Here is a 27,573-nt window from a genome sequence, read left to right as displayed (position 1 = left end):
TCACAGATCTCTGGTACGATTTGTCCTCGCTAGCCAGGTGAAGTTCCTGTCAAATTCCAGACAAAACAGGCTGCCCCATGCATTAACAAGCATAAGGATTCTCAGGGCCTCTAGCATGAAAGGAGATAAACATTTTCATTCTCTGTTTACAGGTTTTCCTGTGTAGTGACTCAGGCAAGTGCTGTTCAAAAGAAAATTGGATATTTGACTGCTTCAAAATAGGTATGGTTCCGCCACCTTTTCCAAAGCACCTTCAAGAGTTTACCATCCCTAAGTTGCCAAAAGAGATTAACAAAGAGAGGAATAATTTTGAACCTACAAGTTCTACTACATGTATGAGGGAAAAGAAAAAGTTTCGACATGCCAATTAGAAAATCAGACTTTGGAAGTTCAGTGTCACCTATGATCACTGCTTATCAGTTGATGACTCCTTAAACTTTTTAGACTTTGCATCCTTGATGGAACTTGGAAGGTCATGCTTATTCTCCAATTTTACATCACCCCTCGTCCGTAATTTGAATCCATCGCCCTCATTTGAAGGATCTGCCAAACTAGTAGATTCGATAGTGACTCCACCTACTTCAGGTGATGTCTCCATTTCTGAATCCTCATCTGAATTTTTCTCCTCAGAATCACTACCCTTGGTACTGTTATCATTTTGATTAGCTAGAGTTAAAGCACCTTCATCTGTCTCCATTTTCAAATGTACATCTTCAGCTGCCCCCTCTGGCTCAGCAGGACGCTGTTGGATAGGCACTGCATTACTAATAATTTGGCCTGTTTGCAATCTTTCCTTGTATACTGCCATTTCACTTCTATATCTCTCCTTATCCTTCAGACCTCTCTCCTGATATACCTGAAATTCAAATTTATGAGGGCAAATGAGTGCTTGGTTACGTGGATCAGTTTAGAATGTGCAGTTTTCAGCATTACAAGAACAATCAGTCATTGTTTTCATTTTTCTTACAGCTTTTTCAGACTCAGTTAAATTATTCCATAGATCTCCAATCATTTTACTGATTTCTCTGTCCTTCTGTGGATGAAGTGGCTTAAGCCTCGCATGCTGCTCTGCGAAAAAGAAATTATATCCACTCCTATTTGGCTTTGGATGTGCGGGGTCTCTCTTACTCAGTTTCTTCCTACGTTGGCGACAGCGAGTGCCCCTCACATTGCTGTTGTAAGAAACCCCAGAATATTGCGGTACTTGGGCAATGATCTGTTCAGGAGTGTGATAGAGCACACCTTTTAGCTTTGCTAAGCCAACAGTAACAGTGACAAAATAGCCACCCTCAAATTTGCCATCAATTACTCCAACCACTTGAGTATTTGTAGGTGAGGATAGACCTAAGACAGTCAGGGGAGCAAGTGATGAGTAATTATAGCACATGCCCACATACCTATCAGATATAGAAGAATAATAAAAGAATTAATAAAGTTAAAATATTAACTAAGCTCATCGATATATTGTTGGAAAAGAAATCCAGGAAACACAATGGAATGCTAGTTGTGTCCCATCCAATCCCCATGAGGAATAATCATCAGTTGGATGCTTCCGGTCTCAAGCTCATCGAACTCACTAGTTGGTTAACTGTCATGTTTCTCTCTGTTTAGAATTGGATGATACAGAACATATTTTACTTTATTACAGCAGGCAGCAACAGAGGATTCCTCATGGAACAAAGGAAATTGATTATTGTTAAACATTTGGCTTCTGATTACATTAATTAATTGATCAGAAACAAACTCACCATTTCTTCTCCTACGCTTCTGAGCAACTGCCTGAGTTTCAGGATACGGCATCATGGGTTCCATTGACCTTGCAGATGTACCTGATGTTACAGGTGTGTGTGAAGGAGCTGCAAAAGAAAAATATGACAGATGAGAAAGCACAGAAGATAAAAGAAAAGGAGAAGAAACAATTGATGTGTGTCATGAACAGACCAGTTGGAGGACAACTACATCCCTGTGATCCGAAGAAATAAATCTGCTCATAGTGATGCAATAAAGACATGTAATATTTGCGCAGTACAAAAGATGCATTAGTGGCTGTAGAGGGGAAACTAAAAGCAGCAGTTACTTCTTTCCATCTCCTATCTGCAATCACCTGCAATTAAGCAGAGAATGAGCACTGTCTGAAATGTAACATAAGCCATGACATTGTTGCAAATCTTTGTACCTTACCAAATAAGGATTTGCGGAAGGATTTGGGGACAGGTTTTCAATTTATTTTTGAGATTTGAAAGGATGAGGCATTATGTCATACATATTACATACATACACACATACATCAACCGTGATGGCATTTTAGGGAAAGAAGATGTTATGCATTTGAACCATCTTCAACATTAGAAGATGATGCAAAATGGGCCAATTAGTAATACCTACATCCACAGCAAAATGAAGTAGCTGTTCGATACATATAGTTAGTTTGTTATTCCTACTCGCTGACAGATCCAAGTCCCATGTGACAGCATATATGCATGAACCAGTTCTCATAGCGAAGTGCAGATAACTTACCAGAATAGATCTCCATAGCAGTAAATGGCTTAAGCGCACAAGATATGGCAATATGAAAGACTGCAATGGAAAATTCTCTATGCCTTCTGATAGGAATGTTCTCTATTCTTAAAGGTAGCCACTAATGCTACAATAAGTGATATTGGTAAACATCTAACCCTTTTCAGTACCTTCCGCCATTCTCTGATCTCATATTTCCAAGGATGGTACGATATGGAGTAGGTATTTTCTTCAACTGCCATGCCTTGAGCATCAACTTGTATATTAAGAAATGAAAGACAAATATTTTTTCCTTGATGTGACAGCCTAAAAAGGTGGAAATAACAGTCTAGTTTGGCAAGGATCCTTAAAATTTTTGACCCTTCTTATTGCCGTTTACCTCAGAAAAATCTAGGATATTTGATTTTCTTCCCTTACACATCCTTGGTTTTGTGCAGTCTTTACATAATGTTTCCCAAATGCATTAAGATATTTGTTTATATAGATACGGTTTAATTGTCTACGTAAATTGAGTAAATCAAGTTGCAAATTATAAAATTACTGATAAAATTAGATCATTTGGTTGCAGGAAAGCTTATAAATCAAAAGATAAAATTCAAACAGGAAGAAGTTTTAGAAGAACCAGACATTCTTGAGCCAAACTAGAGATGATAATGATGATGATGATGTGTGTGTGAGAGAGAGAGAGAGTTTAGAAGCAAAAACATTTTAAGGTTATCCTTTCATCAGAACACAAAATGCCAGGTATCAGATGAAACAATCTAGCATCAGAAACACCTTTCACCCACAAGCAAAACTGAAATTAAAAATTGGAGGAGCCTCGATATTAGAAATTAAAGTCATAACCTAGTTATCATGCAAGAAAGGAATAGGACAATAAAAGGCACATGAACATGCACATTCACATGTGCTGGAATCCATCAACACCCACAAATACAAAGGTAACATAACGACCAAATCAGACTAACATCAACTATGTCATCCAAGATATTTGCTTCGCATTATTTCTGCTTTCATTCATTTGGAAATGAGTATTTTACACTCGTCTGCTTTGAGTTTTTTTGCCTTGAGAATCCAGAATTTCTTTTTATTTCTTTTTGAGGAAACAATAGCATACCATTGACTGCAATTGTTAATATTGAATTCTGTTTCGCTAATGCAACCACTTGAAAGAACAGATCAAGGTCCGCCGTACCAGTACCGGTCGGCGTACCGGTGGCGGTCCAGAGCGGTACGTACCGGTCTTGTACGGTCTCGTACCCATCCCGTACCGGTCTCAGTTGAATGGCTGAGTTTTGGATTCCGGCGGGTTTTTTTTCTTGAAGTTTTGTCTCTGTTGGATCTTATTGTGTGAAATTAAGCGAAGTTTGATATTTTTTTATTGTATTTTTTATGGAAAACCACATAGCGCCGCGTTGTGGTTTAAAAAAATTTGAAAAACTGACGTAATGGTGCGAACCGGCCGGTTCGCACCGGTACATGACCAGTAGCCGGTTCACACCGGTACATGGCCGGTACCGACCGGTACAAAAGATGTATTGGTCGGTTCTCCAAAAAAAAATGCTGATCCGGTACCGATACGTATGGGCCGGTATAGCAGACCTTGGAACAGATAGTAGAAATTGATCATTTTTCAGACAAGAAAATACAAAATCTATTTCATAAGGTGAAAAACATAATATGAATTGATAATTCTTTTACACGGATGAAACCCCGAAAAAAGTTCTTGTTGAAATTGTTTAGTTTTCTAAGACTCATACTTCCTCCCACACATCTCTCCTTAGAATGTACCACTAAATTATGTGATTCTCCCTCTTTGAGTCATACTCCCATTTGCTTTCCCACTTTGAACTAAAAGAAGATTGTCATTCCCACCAACAAAACTCTTTCCAGCTCCCTCTCCCTTCCCGCTCATGACGTTCAAAAATTGTCTTTGCCTATCCTCGCATATATAAGCAATTAAGCTTGAGTGTTCTGGATACTAAGATTTTTACTGGGTTTAGGCTTAAAGTTAAGCACCGGCACATCGATTTCTCAATCCAAAATGGATTTCCCCCACCTTTCCTTCCATTAAGGCCGACCACTACATAGGAGCGATAGCGAAGCCAAGCCGTATAAAGGCGAGCATCCTTTTTTGTTTTTTTCTTTTGGCTAATAAGCCCTTAAACCTCTGCGATGATGCTCTTGCAAACCTTCCTATGACTGAACGAGAGCCTTTTTCAACTTTCCCACTAACAGAGAATGAAGGGAGGCAAATCAGGAAGGCGTGGCATGCTTCATCTACACTCATCTTCTTTTGACATTAAATTGCAGTTATAATTATTATATATTAAAAGACCTGAATTTGAATAAAATGCAATATGTAAATAGCAATAACTAAAATGTGATAAAGGACAGATGTATTAAAAAATGCATTGGATGGCTATTAGCGTCCAACATGCCAAAAGATTCTTCTGACTGAATTTTAAAATGTATAGAAAAAATGATGGAGTTCAACCAGGGAAAAAGATTCTGAGATGTGTATTGCAATGAAGGAAGAAAGCATAAAATTATAAATACATCATTTTTAACAGGGAGTAACCTTGTACATGTATTAGGATTCTGAGATGTGTACTGCAACAAAGGAAGAATGCATAAAAATTATAAGTACATCATTTTTAACAGGGAGTAACCTTGTACATGTATTATTTTAACATTGATTATATGTTGTTATCTTGTATTCTATGGTCATGTAATACGGATTGTTTAGGAAAGGCCAAAGCCAACTCTATGTCTCTAAGCATCTATGGATGATTCAATTATTTTTGAGATAACTGCAATATTGTAATGCATCATTCCAACATCTCCTCCATGACACAGCATTAAAGAGAGGGATTGTCCTCATCACCTAGATGACCCACATTGTGTATTATCTAACCACACGAAGATATAGAGGTTATTCACACTTGGAAATAAGGTTTAAACATTGTGGTAAAAGAAAAGTTATTCTATGTTGTGCTTATTGTCTAATCCAACTGCAGAAGAACAAAAAAAGAACCTCAAATAATCTTAGGGTCTATACTGCAACCATGTTGATACTTTAAAATCACATGGTATCTATAATAAAGAAGAATATACATAATAAAAGAGGATGAAAAATATGAATGTGATATAATGACAACTTGGTGCATCATAGTGAGATTTTTGGATCTAAAATGGTACACCATCTAGTTTTTGTCTCTTGATCAAGATGGACAACAGACATAGTAGTTTCAATGTCTCTTGATAAAAATGGGCATAGAAGTAGCAGACACTATTTTTACACTTAGACTACTTTCTACAGCCACAATACTGTAAGGATTAGGGTCTTTTATGCCAAAAACTATGAAGCACTCAAAGCATTTGTAAACCCCCTAACCATGTTTACATATAATAATAATACCCATAAGAATACAAAACATAGATCACTCCATCAAAACATTAAGTAAACCCCCATCTAATGATCCTATCAATGCAATTCATTCTCTTCCCTAAAAATCTAAGAGTGATAAAATTCACTTTCCTAGTTCACTTTAGGCTCCAATATGATGCATCTTTCTGAGATTTAGTAGATAAAGATGAAAAATTGTTTAGAGGGAAGGACAAGTGTGCGCTTAGGAGTGGAGTCTATATTAAACTAATTGTTTTAGAGAAAGGTGGGCCATTAGAGCTGGGAATTTAAAAACTTCAGGGAGACGGGCAGGCAGTTATGACAAATTCTCTCCAATTTTAAAGAGGCCATGGCCCTGCAGCCTTCACTTGTCTTTACCACTATGCAAAAAGAGGATTCTATGGTTGGAGTACCAATATCTAACCATTATGGTGAAGCCACTAGGATATTATACTATACCAATTCATGGAAAGCCTTTTGGTGGTGACTCAGAATTAGTGATGTGATATACCATTAGAGTTGGGAATTTAAAAACTTCAGGGAGAGGGGCAGGCAGTTATGACAAATTCTCTCCAATTTTAAAGAGGCCATGGCCCTGCAGCCTTCACTTGTCTTTACCACTATGCAAAAAGAGGATTCTATGGTTGGAGTACCAATATCTAACCATTATGGTGAAGCCACTAAGATATTATACCATACCAATTCATGGTATGCATTTTGGTGGTGACTCAGAACTAGTGATGTGATATACCAGGTGTCTTTACAGACCAGCACTGAGGGGTAAACTGGTGTCATTACAAACCAATACCGAGGGGTGAGGGGTAACCTGGCATTGGTAACCTGCCAGTGCAATATAGTACAAATCAGTATGCACCAGTACTTAAATCTTTTATCCATATAGTAGTCTTTGATTGCTCGTTCATTTCCCGAAGAAGGAGCTGCACTAGCAAATCCTCAAATAATGGATGACTCCTATGAAGAGAATTTCCTGCAAATCCTCATCAATGAATCTGCAAAATAGGATATGGACAATAGAATAATTTAAAGAGGGCCATGTGAGCCTTGCAATTGATCCTTCACACTCCTCGAGTATGCCATCATTCAAGATATATTTAGACGCATCATTACCTATCAAATCAATATAATAAGGTCTAGGGTCGATTATTAACTATCCATTTGCTCACAAGAGTCATACCTCTTTAAGTCACCAGTGGCAACTCCAAATCTTTTTTTGAACCCATATGGAAGCCTGCCATTTTGTATTGTTTGGCAATTCATAAACTTGTTGGGTGAGAAGTGGTGCTTTTTGTTATTTTCTAGCTCCTTGACATGAAACTACTCCTCAAAACGTATTTTCTCTTAGTTTTTTGAGCTTGTATGTATGGTAGTTAACCTTTAAATATCCTTGTGGTGCACCTTGTTATATTGTCATATATTGTCCTTTATCTCTTATTTGAACAATTTGATGAGAGCTTTGACACTTACAATGTAATACCCAAATATATTAGTGCCCATTATATCATCATTTGAATATGTAAGCTAAAAGTATCATATTAAGTACTGAAATGAGTGAATGGGATCATCATGAAAATGAATCCTTTGTATGGGAATTTTAGCAAGGCCCAAATCTAATGACCAACTCCTGCTTAATGACACTGTATGCTTATGACTACCTCATGCTTTCTTTAGTGAGCTGCCACCTCATGTTTTCCATTAGACTATCACCTTCTACTTGTACCATCTGATGCTTGAACTGCCATATGAACCAAGGTCTGCCGAACTGGCCCGTACCGGCCAGTTCGAGCCATATCGGACTGGTCCGGCCTGTAACCGGTACGGCGGAGCCGTGAAAACCGGTACAGGGCCGAACCCAGCCAGAGCTGGGGAAGAAGAAGAGGAGAGAGAGAGCGGGGAAGAGAGGGAGGGAGGAGAGGCCTCCGCCGCCCTCCCGCGGCCCTCCACGGGCGGCCTCTCCTCTCCTTCCTCCCTCATCCACCGCTCTCTTCTTCTCTTCTTCCCCGGCTCCAGCGGAAAAGAGCTGGTCGGTTCGGTACCAGTTTAAACCGGTCCAAACCGGAACTGTACCGGTCCAGTAGGCAACCGGTACGCCTACCGGTGCCGGTAGGCGAACCTTGATCTGAACTTTCATAGGAATAGTCAGCCCATGCTAGTTCCCTTTATGCTGCCATCTCATGCCTATTACATCTCAAGGTCAAGCAGCCACCTCATGCTACAAATTGAGCCACCTAGCTAATGTGATCTTGACACCTAGCTACTAATTTGATTAACTAGACACCTCAATATTAGACACCATCTATAAATAAGAGGATGCTACCCCCTTTCTATCATCTTGCAAAGAAGTCCAAGCCACCTATAGGAAGCAGCTAGTGAAAAGAAAAATACAATAAAGAATAGCAGCAAGCTAGAGCAAAAAAGAAAAGCCATAGTATGGAACTCTAAAACTTCCAAGTGTAAGTGTCTTTAGATAGTAGATTTTTCTACCTCAGGTGAGATTTGCTAATGTCCATTGATTCAGAATTTTTGCTGCTTCAAATTTTTGTTCAACATTCGTTTTATATCCTTGAAATTATGGATAATTGAATCATCTTAAAGACATAACTTCAGCAATTGTTTTATTGTAGAAAAAACTCAAAAATCTGAATTTTATTATAAATGACCATAACCTGTATGATTTTCTGACAATGCTTCTAAGCTTCTTAGTATCATGAATTCTAAAAACTTCATCTTGAGTTTGAATGACATGTAACATTTTTATTAGCTATATGCCAACTATATTGCTTTCACTAGACCATACGAGGGCATTTGGTATGGGGTGATCATCTCAAGATTAAAGATGATGTAGGTGGAGGTGATAAGATCATTGTCCTATAGTGATCTTGGATATCCAACCCAATGATGGAAAACCCATCCTTAAGGTTGGGTATCCAGGATTATCCTAGGGCAGTGATCTTGGATTGAAATTTGGAGACAAAAATGCCCCTCAATCTAAATTTTTTTTTTGATATATCAATAAGCCTAAAATATTATATCAATATTATATATTATACTATATTGATATATATTTTTATATTTATGATATTTAATATATTATAATATATTACAAGTCATATTATTATTCAATTATAATTTTAAATTATAATAGAAATATGATTGTATTTTATATTTATATTATGAAATTATTTAATATATTAATTCTAGTTGCCTTATTTTTCTAATCAAAATAAATATTAATATTAAAAATAATATAATATAAGTATAAATGAAACTATTAATCTATAATAACAATTAATATAGTTTTATGGATTAATAATTTTTATGATTAATAAATATATTTTTATGAAATATATTAGTAATCAATACATTAATAAATATATTATAATTTATTATAGTATATTTTATATGACCAATAAATAAATTTTATGGAATATATTAAGCGTAGTTTTTGTATTATATGATCAGTGATCTTGGATTTCTATGGAATACCAAATAGATTACTTATGAAACCCGAGGATCTTTAATCATCAAAATATTGCATACCAAACATGATGATCTTAGATCACCAGGGATCAAATTACTGTAGGATAAGGATCGCTAGTGATATAAAATCACATTGATGATCTCATTGAGGTCACCAAACGCACTTACATGGTATCGGTAAAGCATGTTATAGAATTATATATTATTAACATAAGTGCTTTTAACAATGATGTTTCTTATTCTATGAATTGAAATAAACTTCTAAGTCAGTCAGTGAATCCCCAGCCATCAAGTATTATAGTGGGTCACCAATGAACCCTAGCTAGCGAGCATCATAGTTGGCGTCGGCAAACCCTTTGCCAATGGTTACTATAGTTGGTCTTAAACAACCCTTAGCTAATGGGTCTATTGAATAGTGAATCCACGACCAATGGGTATAATTAATTGATTATTGACTGGTTCGTATCGACATAATTGTAATAAGTGTTTTAAGATTTTTAGTACATTCAAATGTGCTTAAGTGTCTTAGTCAATAAAATGGTTCCAAGTGTATCGTGGTGCTCCCCAAATGACTGTTTTCAATAATTCATTCCATAAAAGCATGTTCTTTAATGATAAGGATTGTTCAAAAGTATTCAAGTGTATCAAACAAACCTACATTAATAAATCTAGTTATTTGATACCTCCTATAAGCTAGGGGTTTTGACTAATTGAGTTTTCATAGGTATGGATCCTTAATGCTTCTATTTTCTATTTTTCTAATATATATTGTTAACTACATTTGCACACCTACTAAGCTGTCTAGCTCACCAACCTATCTATCATATTTTAAAGGACTTGGTTTAGCTTACTAGAAATTGGAAGTACATTGGATGTGCATATCAAAGCATGCTTCAAAAACAGACTTCATGTCATATTGGGTTGTCTTACAAGGTAATGTGTGTTATATATTACTGTTGTATTAGGAGTAAAGACAGAGTATTGCAATATACCTACAGTAAAGGATGTAAAAGTGTGTATAATGAACTAGTTGTGTATTACAAGATGACAAGGTGAGGTGTTGTATAAAACGAATGGATGAGATTTAGCTTTGCTCTGTTTGAACAAATGGCCATTTACTGTATAATTACTTTCCTCGAGGTTTCAACTGATAAGGTCCTACTCCTACAGCAATAAATTGAGAATTCAGGCAATTGATTCATCAAAATTGTTGTTAGAATCGGGATTTGAAAGATTCGGGTTTTGAGTCGTGATATATAGTTTGTTGTCCGTAAATCTTTAATTTGGCATGATGCAGAAAAGGATTCAAGTCCCAACAGAATATCCCGCAGGACACTGGGATGGGGTACCATCTATGTGATGGGATAGGACCGTCCCACCATCGTCCCAGCATTCCGATCGGCACTTCTTAGGACATCCCCTTTCCAAAGTATCAGGAAGGGATAGGATGGTGGCACATCCCATTCCATGGAAAAACTGGGATAGCCCCAACCCACAAGATTTAAAACCTTGAATGAAGACACCATGCTACAAAGCATACATACAACCAACATACAGTAATATAATCTAAATAATAGGCAATGGAAAAAAACTCCGACTACAAAGAATTTGCTTGAGTTATGACTTTATCATTCTCTAATTCTAGATCCACTTAAAATATATTGGCTAACAATGCCTTGTGATAAGAAAGAATCAACTGTTGGTCTATATTTTCAAAACCAGATAAAGTTGAGCAAATCACAAAGATTTACCAACACTAGATAGCAGTATGTTAGCTCAAAATCATGAAAGGAGTTTACCATGTGGATACTTTTACCACCAATAGAAATGAAACAAAGAGAAAAAAATGTTCAATAGGTGCCAACAAAGAATCTTTCTTCGGTCCTTAATTTCCAAGCCAAATGGACATAAAGACATGCAAACTCTAAAGAATAACCATTCAACAATGACAAGTACTGATTCTTATGCAAAAAATCCTAAATTGCTAGCCACAGAGTATCACATTAATCAAAAACCACTAGCATCAAAATGCAAAAGTAAATCAAGGCTATGAGATACTATAATTAGTAGAAAGCAACTTTAATGACCCCTATCGATGAGGATTTACGAGGGCATATTTCCTTGCAAAAGGATTTTGTGAGGGTAAAGAACCCATACCAAAGCCCTAGCAACACCTCACGATAAACTTTCACAAGGCAAATTTTCTCGCAAAAGACTCCTGTAAGGGTAGAGCGCGTCGGCATTTGCCCAGGACCCTTCCATCACAAAGACCACTTGCAAGGGCTTGAGGTCCTCACAAATGTTTCCTCTTCATCGTCAAGTGAGGGTATTTGTGATGAACTCTATTATTTTTGCAAGGGCAAAGAGCTATTGCAAACATATATTTTGCAAGGGTCCCTTGCTGATTATCTTTTCATGAGAAAGGTAGCTGCAACAGATTGGGACAGTGCTATGCCGTTGCAAATACTTATTTGTGAGGGCCATCATGTTTTTGCCAGGTCTTTTGCCGTTGTAAAAAGTCCTTGTAGTGATATAAGAAAAATATTTAGCAAACAAGTAATCAACAGTGGTGTGATATCTCCAATTCATTATTGAAATTATGTCATGTACCATAGAGTTACTTATAAGCTTCAAAACTAATTGCATCATTTAACACATATTAAACCATGCCACTTTAATACAAACTAAGTAATAAATCAGAAGGAACATAAAAGTTTGGCTGTTTCTATTTATTTCTTACCTTTTCGATACCTCCTCGTGATGTAACCTCAATAAAAAGTTGATGAAGATCGAGTTCCCTTGCTCCTATGGTTGGCACCCTAGAAAACAAATATCAAAAAAACCAATTTTAAGGTCAGACATGACATATGAATCACAATGGCAAGTAAAAAACCTTATCAATCAAATAAGCAAGATTCTTTTAGTTATCCACCTTATTGCCATGCAAGATCAATTGAAAAAACAATATAGCCGCCAAGATCTGAGTAGTATGGTACACATGTTAATCATGTAAAAGAGGACTATCAGAGTATAGGTCCCTTAATCTATGCAAGCAAAGTGCGTAAAGATGGTATTGCATTAATTCCTAGTGCTTTATAAGATAAAATATCATGAATATTTAGGGTATGATTTCAGCCGCCTAAAATGATGGGGAAAAAGAATTTATTCCCATGTTTTTGTAGACTAGGAGATTTCCTTGCTTATAAAACAAGATAGTTGTCCTTCTTTATAACAACTTATATGAAGTTATCTTTAAAAATATATAAATGAAATGATGATGATATTCCTAGAATATAAAAGTTTCATCACAGTCCTACCCCAACTTCTCTACATCCCTTGCAACTCTATTAACCATTATCCTTGTGTTTTTCTCTATTAGCATCTGTATCAACCATCTATAGAACTTTGCTCTTTTAACATAGAAAGCAACAGCATCAACAAAATTATGAACAATAACATGAAGAAAATGGGAAATCACAAACATATTCAATATATATGCGCGCGCGCGCGCACACATATTTCATTAATATGTGACGTTGCAGCACTGGTAGTTTATCATCAACTACGCAAACAAGCACTCCTCTATAATCACCCTACAGAACTTTTTTCCTTAAATTTGAGTGTTGCTACAAGATATTAGGAGAATGATGAGTATGGTTATTATTCTAAATTAGTCTTGGGAAGGGCCTTACTTTAATTTAGCATTATTAGAGAATGGATTAGTTCCAAGTTTGGCTTTTCCTTTTTCTTTTTATTTTTCGTTTTTTGTGAGGGGAGGGTGCGGGATGGGCGCAGATATAATTCGGTCCTCATAAGAGCTGACTAGTCAACTAGTAGATAAAACAAAAAGTAGCATGTGGCTTTTTTCATTATTTCTAGGACCACCTTTCTGGGAACTAGAAACGAAGACATTTTCTAGGGAAGGCAAATTAGGAAATCGAGGTGGTTAAAGTGATGGGAAGATGCAAGACCGCCTAGGGTTGGCTTGCAATGCACAACAAGACCCTTGGAATAGGGTAGTTTAGGATAAGCAATTCAATTGCTTGTTGTCCAAGTCCTGAGAACAAAACAAAAGATAAAAAACCAAATTTATTGATAAATGATTTATTAAAAAGATGAATTACTAAAAAGATGAATCACATTATGAATCTTTTCGCAAAGTGTTGAAGTTGCAAGATCTATCATGGTGATTTCTTTCTCCTGTAACATCCAAAGATGAATACTTAGTCAAAAAGTTCAATGTGCACTATCTATGCTCCCAGCAGCAATTAATTATCAAGCATTTGCAAGTTTCAAGACTAGACACCTCCGCCTGGAGTGACAGAAAGCGGCTTTGCCGCTCGACGATCCACCTCCGCCTTTTTTTTGAAAACTCTCTCCTTCACTGCTTGAAAATCAGTGAAGTACTTCATCAACTGCCAAACCTCTTGTAGGCATTTCCGGCACAGATACGTCGAGATAACCACTAGCTAAGTGCTATTTCAACCTGGTTACCCTTCCTCCCTTGCACCCTGTGTTGCACTAGTTGGACTTCCAATGGTGCTGATCCAAAAGTATTTGCCCATGACCCCAACTAATGTCATGCTCTGGCATTTTCTTTTTTCTTAATGGTTCCATTCCTGCAGATTTAAGTACGTCAATTTATCAATTATTTAAAAATAGCAAAATTTTGTTATGATAAAAATATTTTTTACCTCAAAAATACATCTAATTTATCTAATAAATAATATAAATATTTTATTTTTATTTATATGTTTTTAATAATTTTTAAATTTAAAAATATATTTAAATATCATAAATTCAAAAAAATATGCTCTCTACTTCAGAAATTACTTCTAAATTATGTAATATGTATTACTAATATTTCATAATTTTTGATATTAATTATATATTTTTAATTACTTTTAAAATTTAAAAATAATTTTTAAATATAAATATTTTAAAAAATTAATTTCAGGTCAGATCTATTTAGAACCCAACAATAGATGTTACATATATTTTTCTAAGCTCGTAGGCATGCATCAAAGCTACTTATTTTTTTATTTTTTTTCAAATTTAAGCCTAGGCTACTTGTGCGTGATTGCATCAAAATTTGAATAAATGAACACCAATTTTGCTACATAGTAGCTTGCATGCCCCTAAATACACTTCTAATTTTATAAATTTTATAAATTATATTTTTTTATTTTTTTAATCCAAAATTATATTTTTAATTTTTAAGAAATATATATAATTCAAAAATTTAAAATTCTTATCTCATCGTATAGATCATCCACAAATCTACAATATATAATAAAATCAAGTCCAAATCGAATATTTTTGCATGATCTCTTCTTATTTTGCAAATTTCAAGCTATTTTTTCAAATCAAAAAAAATTTGAGGGAATGAGATAGAAAAGAGAAAGTACACCTTATTTAGGCTTGGATCTTTCTTCAATCGCACTAAATTGGTGTTATTTCATAAATTAGGAAAAAGAGGGAGTCATTTAGCCGTCTTAACAAATTTCATAACAAACCATTGGAAAGGCCTTGGGCCTTTCCAACACTTCTTTTTAATCAAAGATGGAGAGGGGGAGGACACTCGATTCCGAACCGGGCCGACACGGTGCAAACCATCTGATTCGCACCGAGTTTGAACGGAATCGGCTGGTTCCGAACGGTTCTGGCCGGTTCCGAATGGTTTCGGCTGGTTCCGAACGGTTTCGGCCGGTTCCGAATGGTTCTAGCCCGTTCGATCTAGTTCAAACTTTTTTCGGCTGGTTCAGAATCCGTTCCAGTCGATTTCAGGCTGGAACCAATTTCAATAAGCGAGCCGACCCGATTTTTCATGGGATCGGCTTGGTACGGGCCGAACCAGGCAGTTTGATCTGGTTCATCCTATCTTACTCCTACCAATATTGAACTTAAGCACCACCTTATAAAGTAATTGTATGCCATACCGGTCAATCCTAGTGCATGCCGACCGTATTGTTTCGGTATCGAAGCAATACATGATATAGGGGCATACCAAGTGTCAGTATGCTAAATCGACGTCCATACCGAGTGTAACAATATTGTACGAGGAAGGTACTGGTACAGGGTCCAGTATTGAGACAATGAACCTTGTAAAGCATTGTTACTTAGTGTAGACACATTTAACGAATATTGATATACCTAGTATATGGTCTAGTATTATATCAAATACCTCATAAATATATTTTTATTTCTTTCTAAAAATAAGTTGTCTTCCATTATGACAAGGATACATTTAAATAAATCCTAGAAAAATCCTTAATACTTGTAGGGGCTATCGGATTATGTGTCAAGTCAAGTTGCACATGATGTTTAAGGTAAATAAAACCCTCTTCGGCCTTCATCATCTAGTGTGTGCTAATGAAACTATTCAAAAAAAGAGGAGAGATCTGAACATATGCAATTTTCAAAATATTCAAGCTTCAAAATTTACAAAATGGATTCAATTTGATTTCCTCGAACCAAAATGGATTCAATTTGATTTCCATGAACTAGGAACATGAGCATGAAACAAGAATAGCAACCATAGGGAATTGAAGGTAAGTTCACCAATTATTTAATAGAATATAAGGAAACCCTAGCCAACCTTAAATCTAGAACAAAGATACCTTCACCTAACCTTTTTATTTACCTAAATCATAACTTCTTTCCTTAATCTGGCAATGCAATTATCCGAGGCAGTGACCACCAAACCTATATAAATCAATTCCCTAGAATTCCTATTGCTTCTACTCATGTCAAGATGACATCTGATATAGAGGATAAAAAGGCAAGAGAATAGCTGTGATTGCCATGCCTCCACACAAAGTCCTCAATCTAAGAGCAAGATGAAGAATTGGGGATAATTGCAGGACTATAGATGGATCAGACGTCTTGAAAACAACCCTACTTGACAATGCATCTAGCTGCAGATTCAGCAACAATGGTCATCTAGACGAGCAGATGCAACTGCAATTGATGAAACAGGGTGTCCAGCCACAAAGATTTGATACCCACAAGGAAAGAAGCATGTAGATGAAAAAAGGAAGATTCAAGTCCATGTTCTGTAATGTTTTGATGTCACAGTCAAACTTTCATTGTCATAATTAGCCATAGTTATTAATATCTCAAAGCAAGATGAATGTCTAAATCTTAATCAAAACCTAATCAAGTAGAATATATCCTTATGCCATCATGATTAAACCATTCTCAACAATATTAACAAAAGATAGCCAAACCGATATCCAGACCCATACTGGTTGGCTACTGGTTTGGTATGGGGTCAACTGGGCAGTTCATCCTAGTTCGGCAGACCCTAAATTCAAACCTTTTAGAAAGAGGGGAGAGCAGGCGGGGGGGCAAACTAGTTCAAACCGGTGCGAACCGCTAGGTTGGCACCAATTCCGCTCCAAACCGCCCGGTTCCACTTCGGACCATCCAATTCAGAGCGGTTCACGGCATCTTCTAAAAGTATTGGCCGAACCATGCCGGCTCAATTTGGTATGGGATCAACCAGGTGGTTCGGCCCAGTTTAGCAAAATGATATTAACTGTCTTTTTTTATAGAAAAAGACTGGCAGCACAATGATGTGCATTGATAAAGTATCAATGAACAAGGTCATATACTTCCATATGTCAACCAACCTTCCATGGGACAATGCCATCTCAAGCAAACAGTTGAGAGCAAAATCAGTAGCTATAACAGTTGATAGTAATATAAGTAATTTGTAGACTTTTTTTTGTAAGAACCGTATTATCACATCAGAATAGATACACCTTTTAGTTGCAAATTTCTTATTCGGATGTTAAGAATCCAAGTGGGAAACTACTTTCACACTAGAGTGCCTACTTTTCGAAGACACGTACTACATGGTACTCCCTTCATCCATGTCGTACACACAAATGCAAGCAAAATTTTCATGTATCAAACTGAGAATCATGAAACAGTAATTAACAAGAGGATCTGAAGGATCCAGACTCCATATCCATAATCCAATCTTCTTTATTCAATTTCTAATTGGCCTTTGGATACAAATCACTATCAATTCAAAGACCTAATTGTTTTTGAATGCAGCTTTCACACTTTAGACCTCCAAACTTCCACTTAAGTTGAGTTGCATGACATAATTCCATGGATCTTAATTTCATTGAATTAACATTTCCTTAAGCTCAGTTATGTCGGTTGGTTTTATTACAATGCACCGATTGATGAGAAAGATGCAAGATTCTAAAAAAGTTTTTGCAATTCCTCCTTTGAGACGATTAAAAGGGCTCTTTAAAAAATCACCTTCTAGAACGTCATTTCAAGCTCACACATGTCATCCAAAATAAAAAACTTTACAACTCAACCGTAGGTATTAACTGTGCTAACGGTAACTGGTAGAAGTAAATGAAGAAAGAGAACGGTAAGCAGAACAAGAGATAAAGAGCAAAATCTAAATGCAGCAAATTTATGCTGATATTCAGTTGTGGCAACAGTACTACTCATATGATTAATAAAAACCAGGCTGGATGATTTTTTGAATATGGTTCCCACATGGATGTCACACCCTCAAAATTGATGTTGCTTGCTGGTGCATGCAATGTCCAACGTCCATATGAACTCGGTAAAAGAGCTGCAAAGAAAAACTTAAAAATCATGGCAGAGACCTCGGGCTCCAGCTTTGGACAGTCAGTCAATTGGATAATTTGTGTCTCGGTTGGTATGCTGGCATAGAGTGCCCAGCACTCTTTCCAACATAAGTATTTGCCATCATATGTGGCCGCTTTTTGAAAATTGATGGCCAACTCCAGACCTTCTCAAGCACTTTCTAACTCAGATTAATGGACAGAATGTTTATGAAACTAAAAATATGATGCCAATAAAAGCAAGCCTCATGATTTCAGTATCAAGAATCACACTCCAACCTTCTTATTCAGCCCTTGAAAGGCCAAGCTCCAATATTCTTGAATAGGCTCTACTAACCATAAGAGATGTACCATATGCAAATTGTACATCGACATGATGGTATACTCCAAAAATATAAAATCTGAGCAAGCAATTCCTAATATTTTTACTGATGGATTACACCTTTCCTGATTGGACTAGATTTCCAGCATGACTTTGTTAAATAAAGAATAATGTAATGAGCAATGATAGCATGAGCAGTTCAACACCACCTCATGAAGCATGGATGCTTTTTGCACTCTACAACCACCTTCAACATCCAAAACAGTCCACATTTCATTAATTTGGTGAAGATTGTTATATCATTAACCTAATATGTCCCACAATTAAACAACAGAAATATCTAAGACTTGTTATTTGTGGCACTCGCTAGCTGTTCAACTGCACAGAACCCATAAGCAGTAGGAGATAGATAGACCAATCAAAGAGGAACTGATCAGAATTAATAAGATACACATAACAAACCACCAATATTTTTAAGAAATACCGACTACCAGCTCTAGACTATATTTCTAGAAAAGCCTTAGCTTTAACATTTATGTCTTCCATTCCACGAAACTCAAGGTTCTTCTGCAATGAGTTCTTTCTTACAAATATATTCTGATAACTGCAATTGAACTTCGAATTCCTAAATTTAGATTAACATTGCAAGGTAATGTTAACTATAGAATAACCAGAAGATTTGAACTGTAGTTGTAGATAAACCAATCAGAATTTCTTAAGTAAAACCAACACCAATAATGTGGCGTTTGGTATGGGGTGATGACCCTAAGATCAATAGAGATGTGGGTGGATGTCACGAGATCACCACATTTGGCTACACCCCGGTGATTTTACATGGTAGTGTTCCCAAATCACCCCACTCCTAAAATCACCACCCAACCTAGCGATGTTATACCAGTCGTTGAGGACAGATTTCCAAGATCACTCTAGGGCAGTGATGTTGGGCTGAATTTGGGGACAAAAGTGCCCCTCAACCCAGCAGGAAAAATTGTTTCTAAAAATGCCAATCTCTGGAGAGAGTTCTAGCTAGGAAAGGTTTGATAATTCCATAAAAAAATTTCTTCTAGTTGGGAAGGTTTGATAATCCTCTGGAGTTACTTTGATAGATTTTGATTAATTTTTGGTCTTATTGAATTGGTCTGGAATGACATGTTCTGATAATTTTATTTATTTAATGTGTGATTTTATATGATTTATTTGAGAATTCTGTTTCCATGGCATGCCAAAACAAGAAGGAGAGGAAGAGGGCAAAGGAGAGAGAGGAAGAGAGAGAGAGGGAAGGAGAGGGGGAAGGGGGAAGGAAGAAGGAGAGGGGGAGAGAGAAAGGGATCGAACATGTGAGAGAGAGGGAGTGAGATTTTATGAACCTCACCTTCCTAGCCTCCAATGTTACAACCTGCTACCTCAAATACCCTAAATAGGGGTGGCCTTGCCCTAGATAGGCGCGATGCCAGCTCTGTGATGGTGGCAAGGGCCAGATCAGCCCTGTTTGATGATAAATAAGTGACCTAGAGTAGATCCAGAGAATATGGGTAATAAGAAGGCCAATGCTAGCACCATGCAATTCTCGTGCGTCCCTAGTATCATCACCCTCGGAAGATGCTTGACAACCAAGATCGTGACCTGGGGAGCACGGCTCTAGTGGTAGAGGAGGCCTTGAATGATAGAGAACATTCCGAAGGAGGAGGGTGCGAAGTGATGCTCACCATCATCATGTCTCTTTCTCTCCTCTACTTTCTTCCTTCTTCATAGGGTAGAGTCGTCGTCATAGAAGGCAGCAATGAGAGAGAGAGAGATCACAAGAGAGAGAGAGAGAGAGATGAGCAAAGATTGGAACCGCAAGAGGGAGGAGAGGGGGCTTGGGGGTTTAAAAAGGGTTGAACCGTCTTAGCCGCCCGAATTGTCCTGATTCTTAAACCATCGGGGATCAGATTATCTTAAGATGAGGATCACTAATGATCTAAGATCACTGTAGTGATCCCATTTGGGTCACCAAATGCCACCTAAGGAGTACGGACAAGAACACATGTTAGCTTTCAATGCATGGATGTCCGTATTTATCCAAGTGAAAAACAATTAACATCTTTAGTCTGGTTAGCTTTATTAAGAATTTAATATAATGTTCAGAATGAATTATCTTATCATCTAATCAATAGTTTTCTAACAATATTAAGATCTAAGTAACAATTTTATGGTATTTGAGCATGTAAAACCACATTAGTTTTTAAATTTACAATTAGGCATTTAAGCATCCTATCTTTCATATCCAGTTTCATGTTGATGGAGCTATGGTCCAAAGAAATCCCCTATGCACAATAATCAACCCCTTCATTAGTTATGAGTACCTAAAAATATGGATGACTTGAAAAACAAGCCAAAGTTCAGCAAAATTCCTTCCTCATATAGTAGTTCAAGTTGATATATCCCCTAGGCAGTGATCTACAAATTTGTAATATCAATTTTCAGCTTATAACTGGAAAATAAAAATTAAGAAACCAAGTTGTTGAATAATGACTAAGTTTTACCAACCAAAACAGGCAGTAGAGTATTTTCACTTTTTTATTGTGTGCATATTATTATTCAAATATTCTCTTCTATTGATAGTGTTTATAATGTAGCAAGAGATCCTGCCCATGAAAGAACTAATCCCTGCCTATAAATGTTGAAATATTCTTCCTGGCAACAGTTATCCATGAAGATGAATGATGTTTCAATGCTGTGATCGGAACAATGAATTATTTTAATACTAATTTACTTATAGTATCTTGCACATTGCTCCACATATGATATAAAATTTATTCTTCAAGTCTCAACCTTCTTTGTGGACTTCCCCAATCTTCATTAATGCATTTAAAATAATCATTTGAACCATTTTGTAGGTTAAAGATATGTTAAGACTTAAGACAGAGATCTTTGCTGGTATCAAGATGATCGCTCATTCGATTTCATTCTTTAACTACCATTTAAGAACAAATTGAATTATTTCATATCAAAATTATCTCCAAGAATGCCATTTTAAGATGGAAGTTTTTCAGAGAAATGACTTTGTTAAATCCGCCTCTATATTGACTTGTTCAAGTCATTCCCCTGCGACAGTACAAATTCCACCATTGCACGTGTGTGCGCATATAAACTTGCTTGAGAGACAAGCAAATGTACAACAACAAACAATTATAGTTGAAGTCAATATGGAGCTATACTATGAAGTTATGGGTGATGGTGATCAAATAAGTAATAAGAGCAATGTAAACAACTCCAGCATCCATGTGGTTTACCAAAAAAAGTCTTGGCCAAGGAATTTGTATCCACTAGCCAGCAGGAGGTCATGATAGTGAATCCCACAGGTCTAGATTTTTCAACTTGTACTTCCTAATAGCTGGTGCAGCATTATTTTATCCTTGTGTCTAGATTTTAATTTCTTCTTGTCATGATATACGTTACACAGACGCTTGTGGCTATGACACATGGATCCATGAAGGCCAGCACTTAGCAGGTAACTCAAGTTTAAGGATGTTTGTGTCCAATACTTGATGAGGCAGTGGGCGTAGTACATAAAATAGCAAAGAATGATTCTAAAAGGCAATTCATGAATGAGAGAAAGTTTGCCAGTTGCATATTGGACTATCAGGGCACTTACACTCTTAAAGCAACATGCAAATTTCAAAATGATAAAGCAACATTATTCCATCTTCCCTCAATTAGCATCTCAAAAGAGTTTTGTCTTTATATCATCAACCATTATCAAATAGATATACGTTTGACCTTTCCTTGAGATTGTGAAAAGCAGAAGTTATCCTCCTGAAGGATGGTTCCGTGCAGACTCAACCAACTAGGGAAATTTATGAAAGAATTTTTAATGTAATGTAGAGATTTAACTTCTTGCTCAGGGCATATGCCTGTCTACATGTGGAAAAGACAGGAGTAAATGCATAAAGAATTTCGGGTAGATTAGAAAGATGACAAAATAGAGGCATGCAGGTAAGGAAGATCTTTCTTACATGAATTTAGTTCCTAATGTAGCATGCAGCTTCTCAAGAGTTTCCCGGAACAACTTTGGATTGGCAATGACCTCTTCATACTTCGCCAGAGGCTTAGGATAGGGTTTATAATTTGCAGGAGCTATTCCTTCCATCACCTGGTCTGATACAGATTTTGACACCAACTGCTTTTTCTTGTTAGGAACCACCACATCTTTTCCCTCCTCAGAATCTAACTTTTCTGCAGCCCCAACCTCCTCTTTCATCTCCTTCGCACTTCGATATCTACACATAGGTAATAAAATTAAACAAGAAAATTGACACAGCACAACATGGCAAGCATGTCTCCCTATGGTGATGGGAGGACCTACCCAAGCACGAAATACAGAACTAAGTAAAATCTGATGTGCAGGGCCTGTCACGATGACTTCCGAGTTCTAGATGCAAAAGCTGCGGGAGGTCGACCTGGAAAAAGAAGCACCGAAACAAATCAGAACACCATTGCAGCAATACGCTGATACGTAGAAGAATTCTTAAATCCCCTTTCAAGCCCTTTGACGATCCCTAAAAGGCGTCCTGCTTTGGGCGGGACATATTCAAATTCTTGAACCCCATCAGAAAGAATCTAATCCCAAACTAGATCGATCAAAACAAAAATAAAACCAGAAATAGTTTGTTCGCTGCCAAAAAGGATCGTAAGAATAAAATATCATTATTATTATTATTATATAGCAGTCAAACTCCAAATCATTTTTTGTTTATTATTACTAAGATTAAAGAAAGAAACAGATCAAGGAAAACCAGCGGCTTTGTTAATGGTGGAACAAAGAGAGAAGTGCAGCACTGACATTATAAAATATATATAACCATAAGCACATGCTTATCTTCCCCAACAGTAGGAGTCAAAACAAAACAAAGGGGGAATATTATACCCCGAAATGGAAGAGGATAAATAGAAAGAATAAAATAAGGTTTGAGGAAATACCCCACCATTAACAAAAGATACGAAGCATTTCTACTATGTGAGCCTAACCTAAGATGTTGCGAAATGAGGTAGGGTGGGAATACATGAATGATTATTTAAGGAAGGAGAGGAGGAGGATGCTACCGTATATTATGCCTCCTCTTTTGGGGTATAGATTTATTACGGGATCGAGGGATCTTAGATATTTTGAGGCTGCCAGGGATTAGAGGCAACGTGTCGCATAAGTGGGATAACCAAGGCCGACGGCCAACCCCTGATCACAAGAATAAGTGGGATAACCGAGGCTGTCATTTTCCAGTCGTCTGCATAAATTTTTCTAAGCTGGCGCATGGTTATTCTCGGAGCTGAGTACCGGGATTGCTAACAGGGGAAGCCCGTTTGGAGATTGCTAATCCCCACAGGTACATTTTCGCCTGCGTTTGGTTGGGATTGGTAGACCTTGGAAAAATTTTGCTCATTGAAAAAATTTTATTTTACTGAAGTATTTTTTTCTACAACATATAATAATTAAAAAAATATTTTTTGCATATTTGATTAAAATATTCGTTTAGAAATTTTGTATAAAAAATACGTGTTATATTTTTAATAGCTATTTTTATTTTTTTAAAAATCTAAAAATATTTAAAAATATTTTGAGATATTTAAAAAACTATTAAAAATATTTTTAGGTTGGGTTTTTATAGTTCCAATAAATTTTAATAGTCAGACAACTTTGTATTATGCTAATTTTGGTACATTGACATGAAAATGTATTAATAACTATTAAAAATCACCGCAACTTCTTTATATTGTGGTAATTTTTAATAGTATATTTTTAATTATTTCGGATTAATTATTAAAATAGCTATTAACAATATCATGAAATGTAAGTTAAGGGCATTTTTGAAAAAATAAAAATTACTATAATTCTCACGTAAGCACCTTAATCTTCTTCTCCTTTGTTTCCTCATTCATCAACCTCATCGTTGGTCGAGCATTCGTCCGAAAAATCTGTAAAAGAAGGGGCTCTATTTATCCCCTATTATCCAATCCAAAAGTCTCTTGATTGTGTCCTTTTTTCGACCTCATCCGCTGCTAGCACTTGTCGCTGAAGATGGGAACTTGTCCTCTTTGACTCTTTAGGCGGTCACCAAAGCCCCATCGCTGGGGTTCATGAAGGATGAGAGGGAAGGGTTGAAACCCTTATTTTTGGCATTTGCTTCCCTTCTTTTCGTCGCTGGCCACCCTACAGCCACTACCAGCCACCTCTTGGCCACCACAGCCACCCTTTCCCTCTCTTTTCTTCATCCTTGGCTGGAGTCTCTCTTCCTCTCTCCTTTCTCTCTTTTCCATCATTTCTTTTTCTTATCTTTCTACTTAGATTGTCTCTCTCTAAAATTCTTGGACCTCGTATGGACGTCTCTCAGTGACCTTTGGTTGGCTCTAAGGCTGCAAATGGGTCAGGTCGACCCGTGACCCGACCCGAATTTTAGGACCCGCGGATCCGGGTCGGGTCTAAAAATTGGACCCGAATCATTTTCTGGGTCGGGTCTGGATTTACCGAATGGACCCGACCCAAACCGAATGGACCCGAAGAGAGAGAGAAAGAGAGAGGGAGAGAGAAAAAAAAGGAAGAGCTCGGATTCTCTCTCGATATATTACACTGTTGAAACCTCTGGTGTCTCGGTAGCTGGGTTTTTTTTTTCCTTTTGTTTTTTGGTTTTTGTTTCGTTTAAATTTTGAAGGGAGAAAGTGAGGGAATGCTGAACTGAATATGGGTCATGTGCGAGTTTCTGCAATGGAATTGGATTTTGGAAGAAGGTCTGGGATTTTCTTTGCCCTCCTGAGAGGGGAGCTAGGTGACACCAAGTTCCGTCCAATCAGTCATATAGATAAAAAATAGTGTGATATGAAATTTGGCTTGTAGATGGACTTACTTAGTTCGTCACGGGTTATCTGTTCTGACTGAAAGTCAATTTCAAGTCTTTCAAGTCATGGGTCACCCAGCACCTCATAGTTATGATATGGCCAAATTAGATTTGCCCAAAATTCTTTCCCAAAAGCACAAAAAATGGACCCGAACCCGACTCGGACCCAACCCGAACCCGACTCGGACCCAACCCGATCTTCAACCGGGTCGGGTCTGGGTCCAAAATTAGGGCCCGAACAAAAAACGGATCGAGTCGGGGTCACTCAGGACCCGATCCGACCCATTTGCACCCCTAGTTGGCTCTTATGAAAGGCCTACATCTATAATTGTCAGGCGACGTGCGAGCCCCACACCTTGGCCCTTCTCGGACACTATTAGAATTAGTTATCCTTGATCTCTCTTGAACCACCTATATCCTAATCTGAGCATGATCAGATGAATTTTGCTTTGATCGGATTGACCAGAGTGCTAGGCACTTCCATTAGTCAGTCCCATGAGGATATCGAGACTTAGAATTTTTATTCTAAAATTAATCATGATTAAATTTAATAAAATGATAATATAATTTTGGATATTAGGTTTTGAAGAAGAATTTTGGGATTAGTTAGATTGTTTGCTCGTTGTTCGTGAAAGGTAAGTAATGGATAGACCGGATGAAAGACAATGAGCAAAAGCTTCCGGCTCTTTGGTTGGGCCGTTCTTTCTGAACTAACTGCCCGCGACTTGAAATACATTTCTTTGAAGATACTCACATAGCATAGGCATTTCGCCTTCGCTTGCTCATTTGTACTTAAGAACTCAGAAAGTGGCATGTTTGCTTCAGAAAGAGTGATTTTACAATGTTCGTTCAGGGGGTGCAACTAACCCAGTAGTTTACTGCCTCCTCCTTCTCTTAGTGCTTATATCCCCGGCTTCAAGCTCCTCTGGCTTGCCGGCTAAGATTGACGGATAGATAATCAGGGCATCGCAAAAGGAAGATGGACAACTCGACACTTCAAGCATATTCAGACAATCACGATCCTAAGTTTCTTATAAAGAAGTCATGTTGCCAGGTTTCGGTGTTTTAAGACAACTAGCTAGCTAAGTAGTGAACTCCCTCTTCCTGAAGCAGAGAGACAACTAGGTTTGAAGCTAGTCAGATCTGAAAAACCTATCCTTCATCGCATCAATCAAACAAAATCGATAAAGACAGAACTTACTATAATAATGCTAAAGAAAGAATGGAGTGTCAGCTGCATCTTGGTTTCTTGACCTTGAATTCACACAAACCCCATCTTCACTTCTAGAAGTGTTTGACGCAAACAATGAGGCAATTAACAAGCATTAAGGTAAAGCGAGTGGAACAAGCATGCGTGGTACAACATAGTCATAGAGGTCGTGCCCCCTCCATGGGTAGAAATTCAATGAGGAAAAGAAAGCAAGGTGAAGGGTTGTTTTGTCGACCAGAACCAGCTTTTCTAGAAGCTGCAAATGTGCTCTTCTTGAATTAGGTCAAGCTTTCCCACCTAAAGACCATCATCTGTAGGGTTGATAAAAACAAGATTTAGCAGACTACTGTTCTCGGCTTAGGTAGAATCTTGACTAAGTCTAATGAATATGAATGGCATAACTAGCGAAGAAAAGCAGAATATTGGCTCATCGGGAGAAGATGGCATTCCCACTTCCTTTTTGAAAGCTAGGATTCTTATTTGTGTTTGCTTGACTTCCTCAGATGCAACAAGGGAGAAAGATAATTTAGGGAGGCTGGAATCATCCTTTTAAAGGCATCTTCTCGCTGGGTGGACATCTGTTCATCGGTGGGGAGGAGCCCTTTTCCTAATCTATGATGGAAGGAAGTAGGGCTCTAAAACCAATGAATTGTTTGGCTAAAACCACTGTTACAGGCTAACTTCTCCTTCTGATCATGAGAAGCTAGATCTCGATTTACCACTTTTTGACTCGTATATGAATGCAAGGAATATTTTGCCTTGGAGACATCATCTTGTGGACATCATCTTGGGGAGTGGGTCTTCAAACGATAGGATTCTAATTGTTGGGCAGGAAAAACATCGCACCAATTGGCTCGCTCAACCCAGACTAAACCACTGGGCTGCCTTTTCTAGATATTTAATTTATATAATTTTATTTTTACATCAAAAAAAATTGTTAATCGATTAATATGTGAATTATGAATTTATCAGATGGTGTTTCAAATTAAAAATAAATATGAGCAATATTTTTTAGACTATTGTTATATTGATTGGATTATGATGTATGTGCTATTTTATAATAAAATTTTTTGATATATATCATATTTGAACTCTCTGCCTGATTATATTCTAGACTCTACCAATTGGAG

General features: G+C 37.1%; 1 protein-coding gene across 6 annotated transcripts; it reads right to left on the bottom strand.

The window, feature by feature from the left end:
- Window positions 1-23,466, bottom strand: LOC103724208 (high mobility group B protein 15-like). 6 transcript variants are annotated; one of them, XM_008815401.4, is made up of 9 exons: window positions 23,332-23,435; window positions 22,713-22,806; window positions 22,363-22,626; window positions 12,165-12,243; window positions 1,942-2,104; window positions 1,749-1,856; window positions 968-1,344; window positions 401-856; window positions 1-270 (listed from the first exon to the last, which is right to left on the bottom strand). In XM_008815401.4, exons 3-8 carry the CDS (start codon window positions 22,605-22,607, stop codon window positions 407-409), a joined length of 1,422 nt encoding a protein of 473 aa, XP_008813623.2. In that variant the 5' UTR covers window positions 22,608-22,626; window positions 22,713-22,806; window positions 23,332-23,435; the 3' UTR covers window positions 1-270; window positions 401-406. The 6 variants fall into 6 exon arrangements, with proteins under 6 accessions (XP_008813623.2, XP_038986943.1, XP_026656211.2 ...); XM_039131015.1 differs by lacking the exon at window positions 23,332-23,435 and adding an exon at window positions 23,450-23,466 and having other exon boundaries at window positions 55-856; XM_026800410.2 differs by having other exon boundaries at window positions 55-856.
- Between the last annotated feature and the right edge of the window lie 4,107 nt (window positions 23,467-27,573).

The sequence above is a fragment of the Phoenix dactylifera genome, chromosome 10, assembly GCF_009389715.1.
Source record: "Phoenix dactylifera cultivar Barhee BC4 chromosome 10, palm_55x_up_171113_PBpolish2nd_filt_p, whole genome shotgun sequence".
NCBI lineage: Eukaryota > Viridiplantae > Streptophyta > Magnoliopsida > Arecales > Arecaceae > Phoenix > Phoenix dactylifera.
The sequence above is the reverse complement of the archived record's forward strand: the minus strand, read 5'-3'. Positions and strand labels throughout refer to the sequence as shown.

Coding starts and splice junctions, on each gene's coding strand:
- LOC103724208 (XM_039131015.1), bottom strand. CDS start 22,607: ATGAAAGAGGAGGTTGGGGCTGCAGAAAAGTTAGATTCTGAGGAGGGA. Junction 2,105..12,164: donor CACGAGGAGGTATCGAAAAG/GTAAGAAATAAA, acceptor GCTTAATTGCAG/GTGATTGCAGATAGGAGATG. Junction 857..967: donor TAACTGAGTCTGAAAAAGCT/GTAAGAAAAATG, acceptor TTTGAATTTCAG/GTATATCAGGAGAGAGGTCT.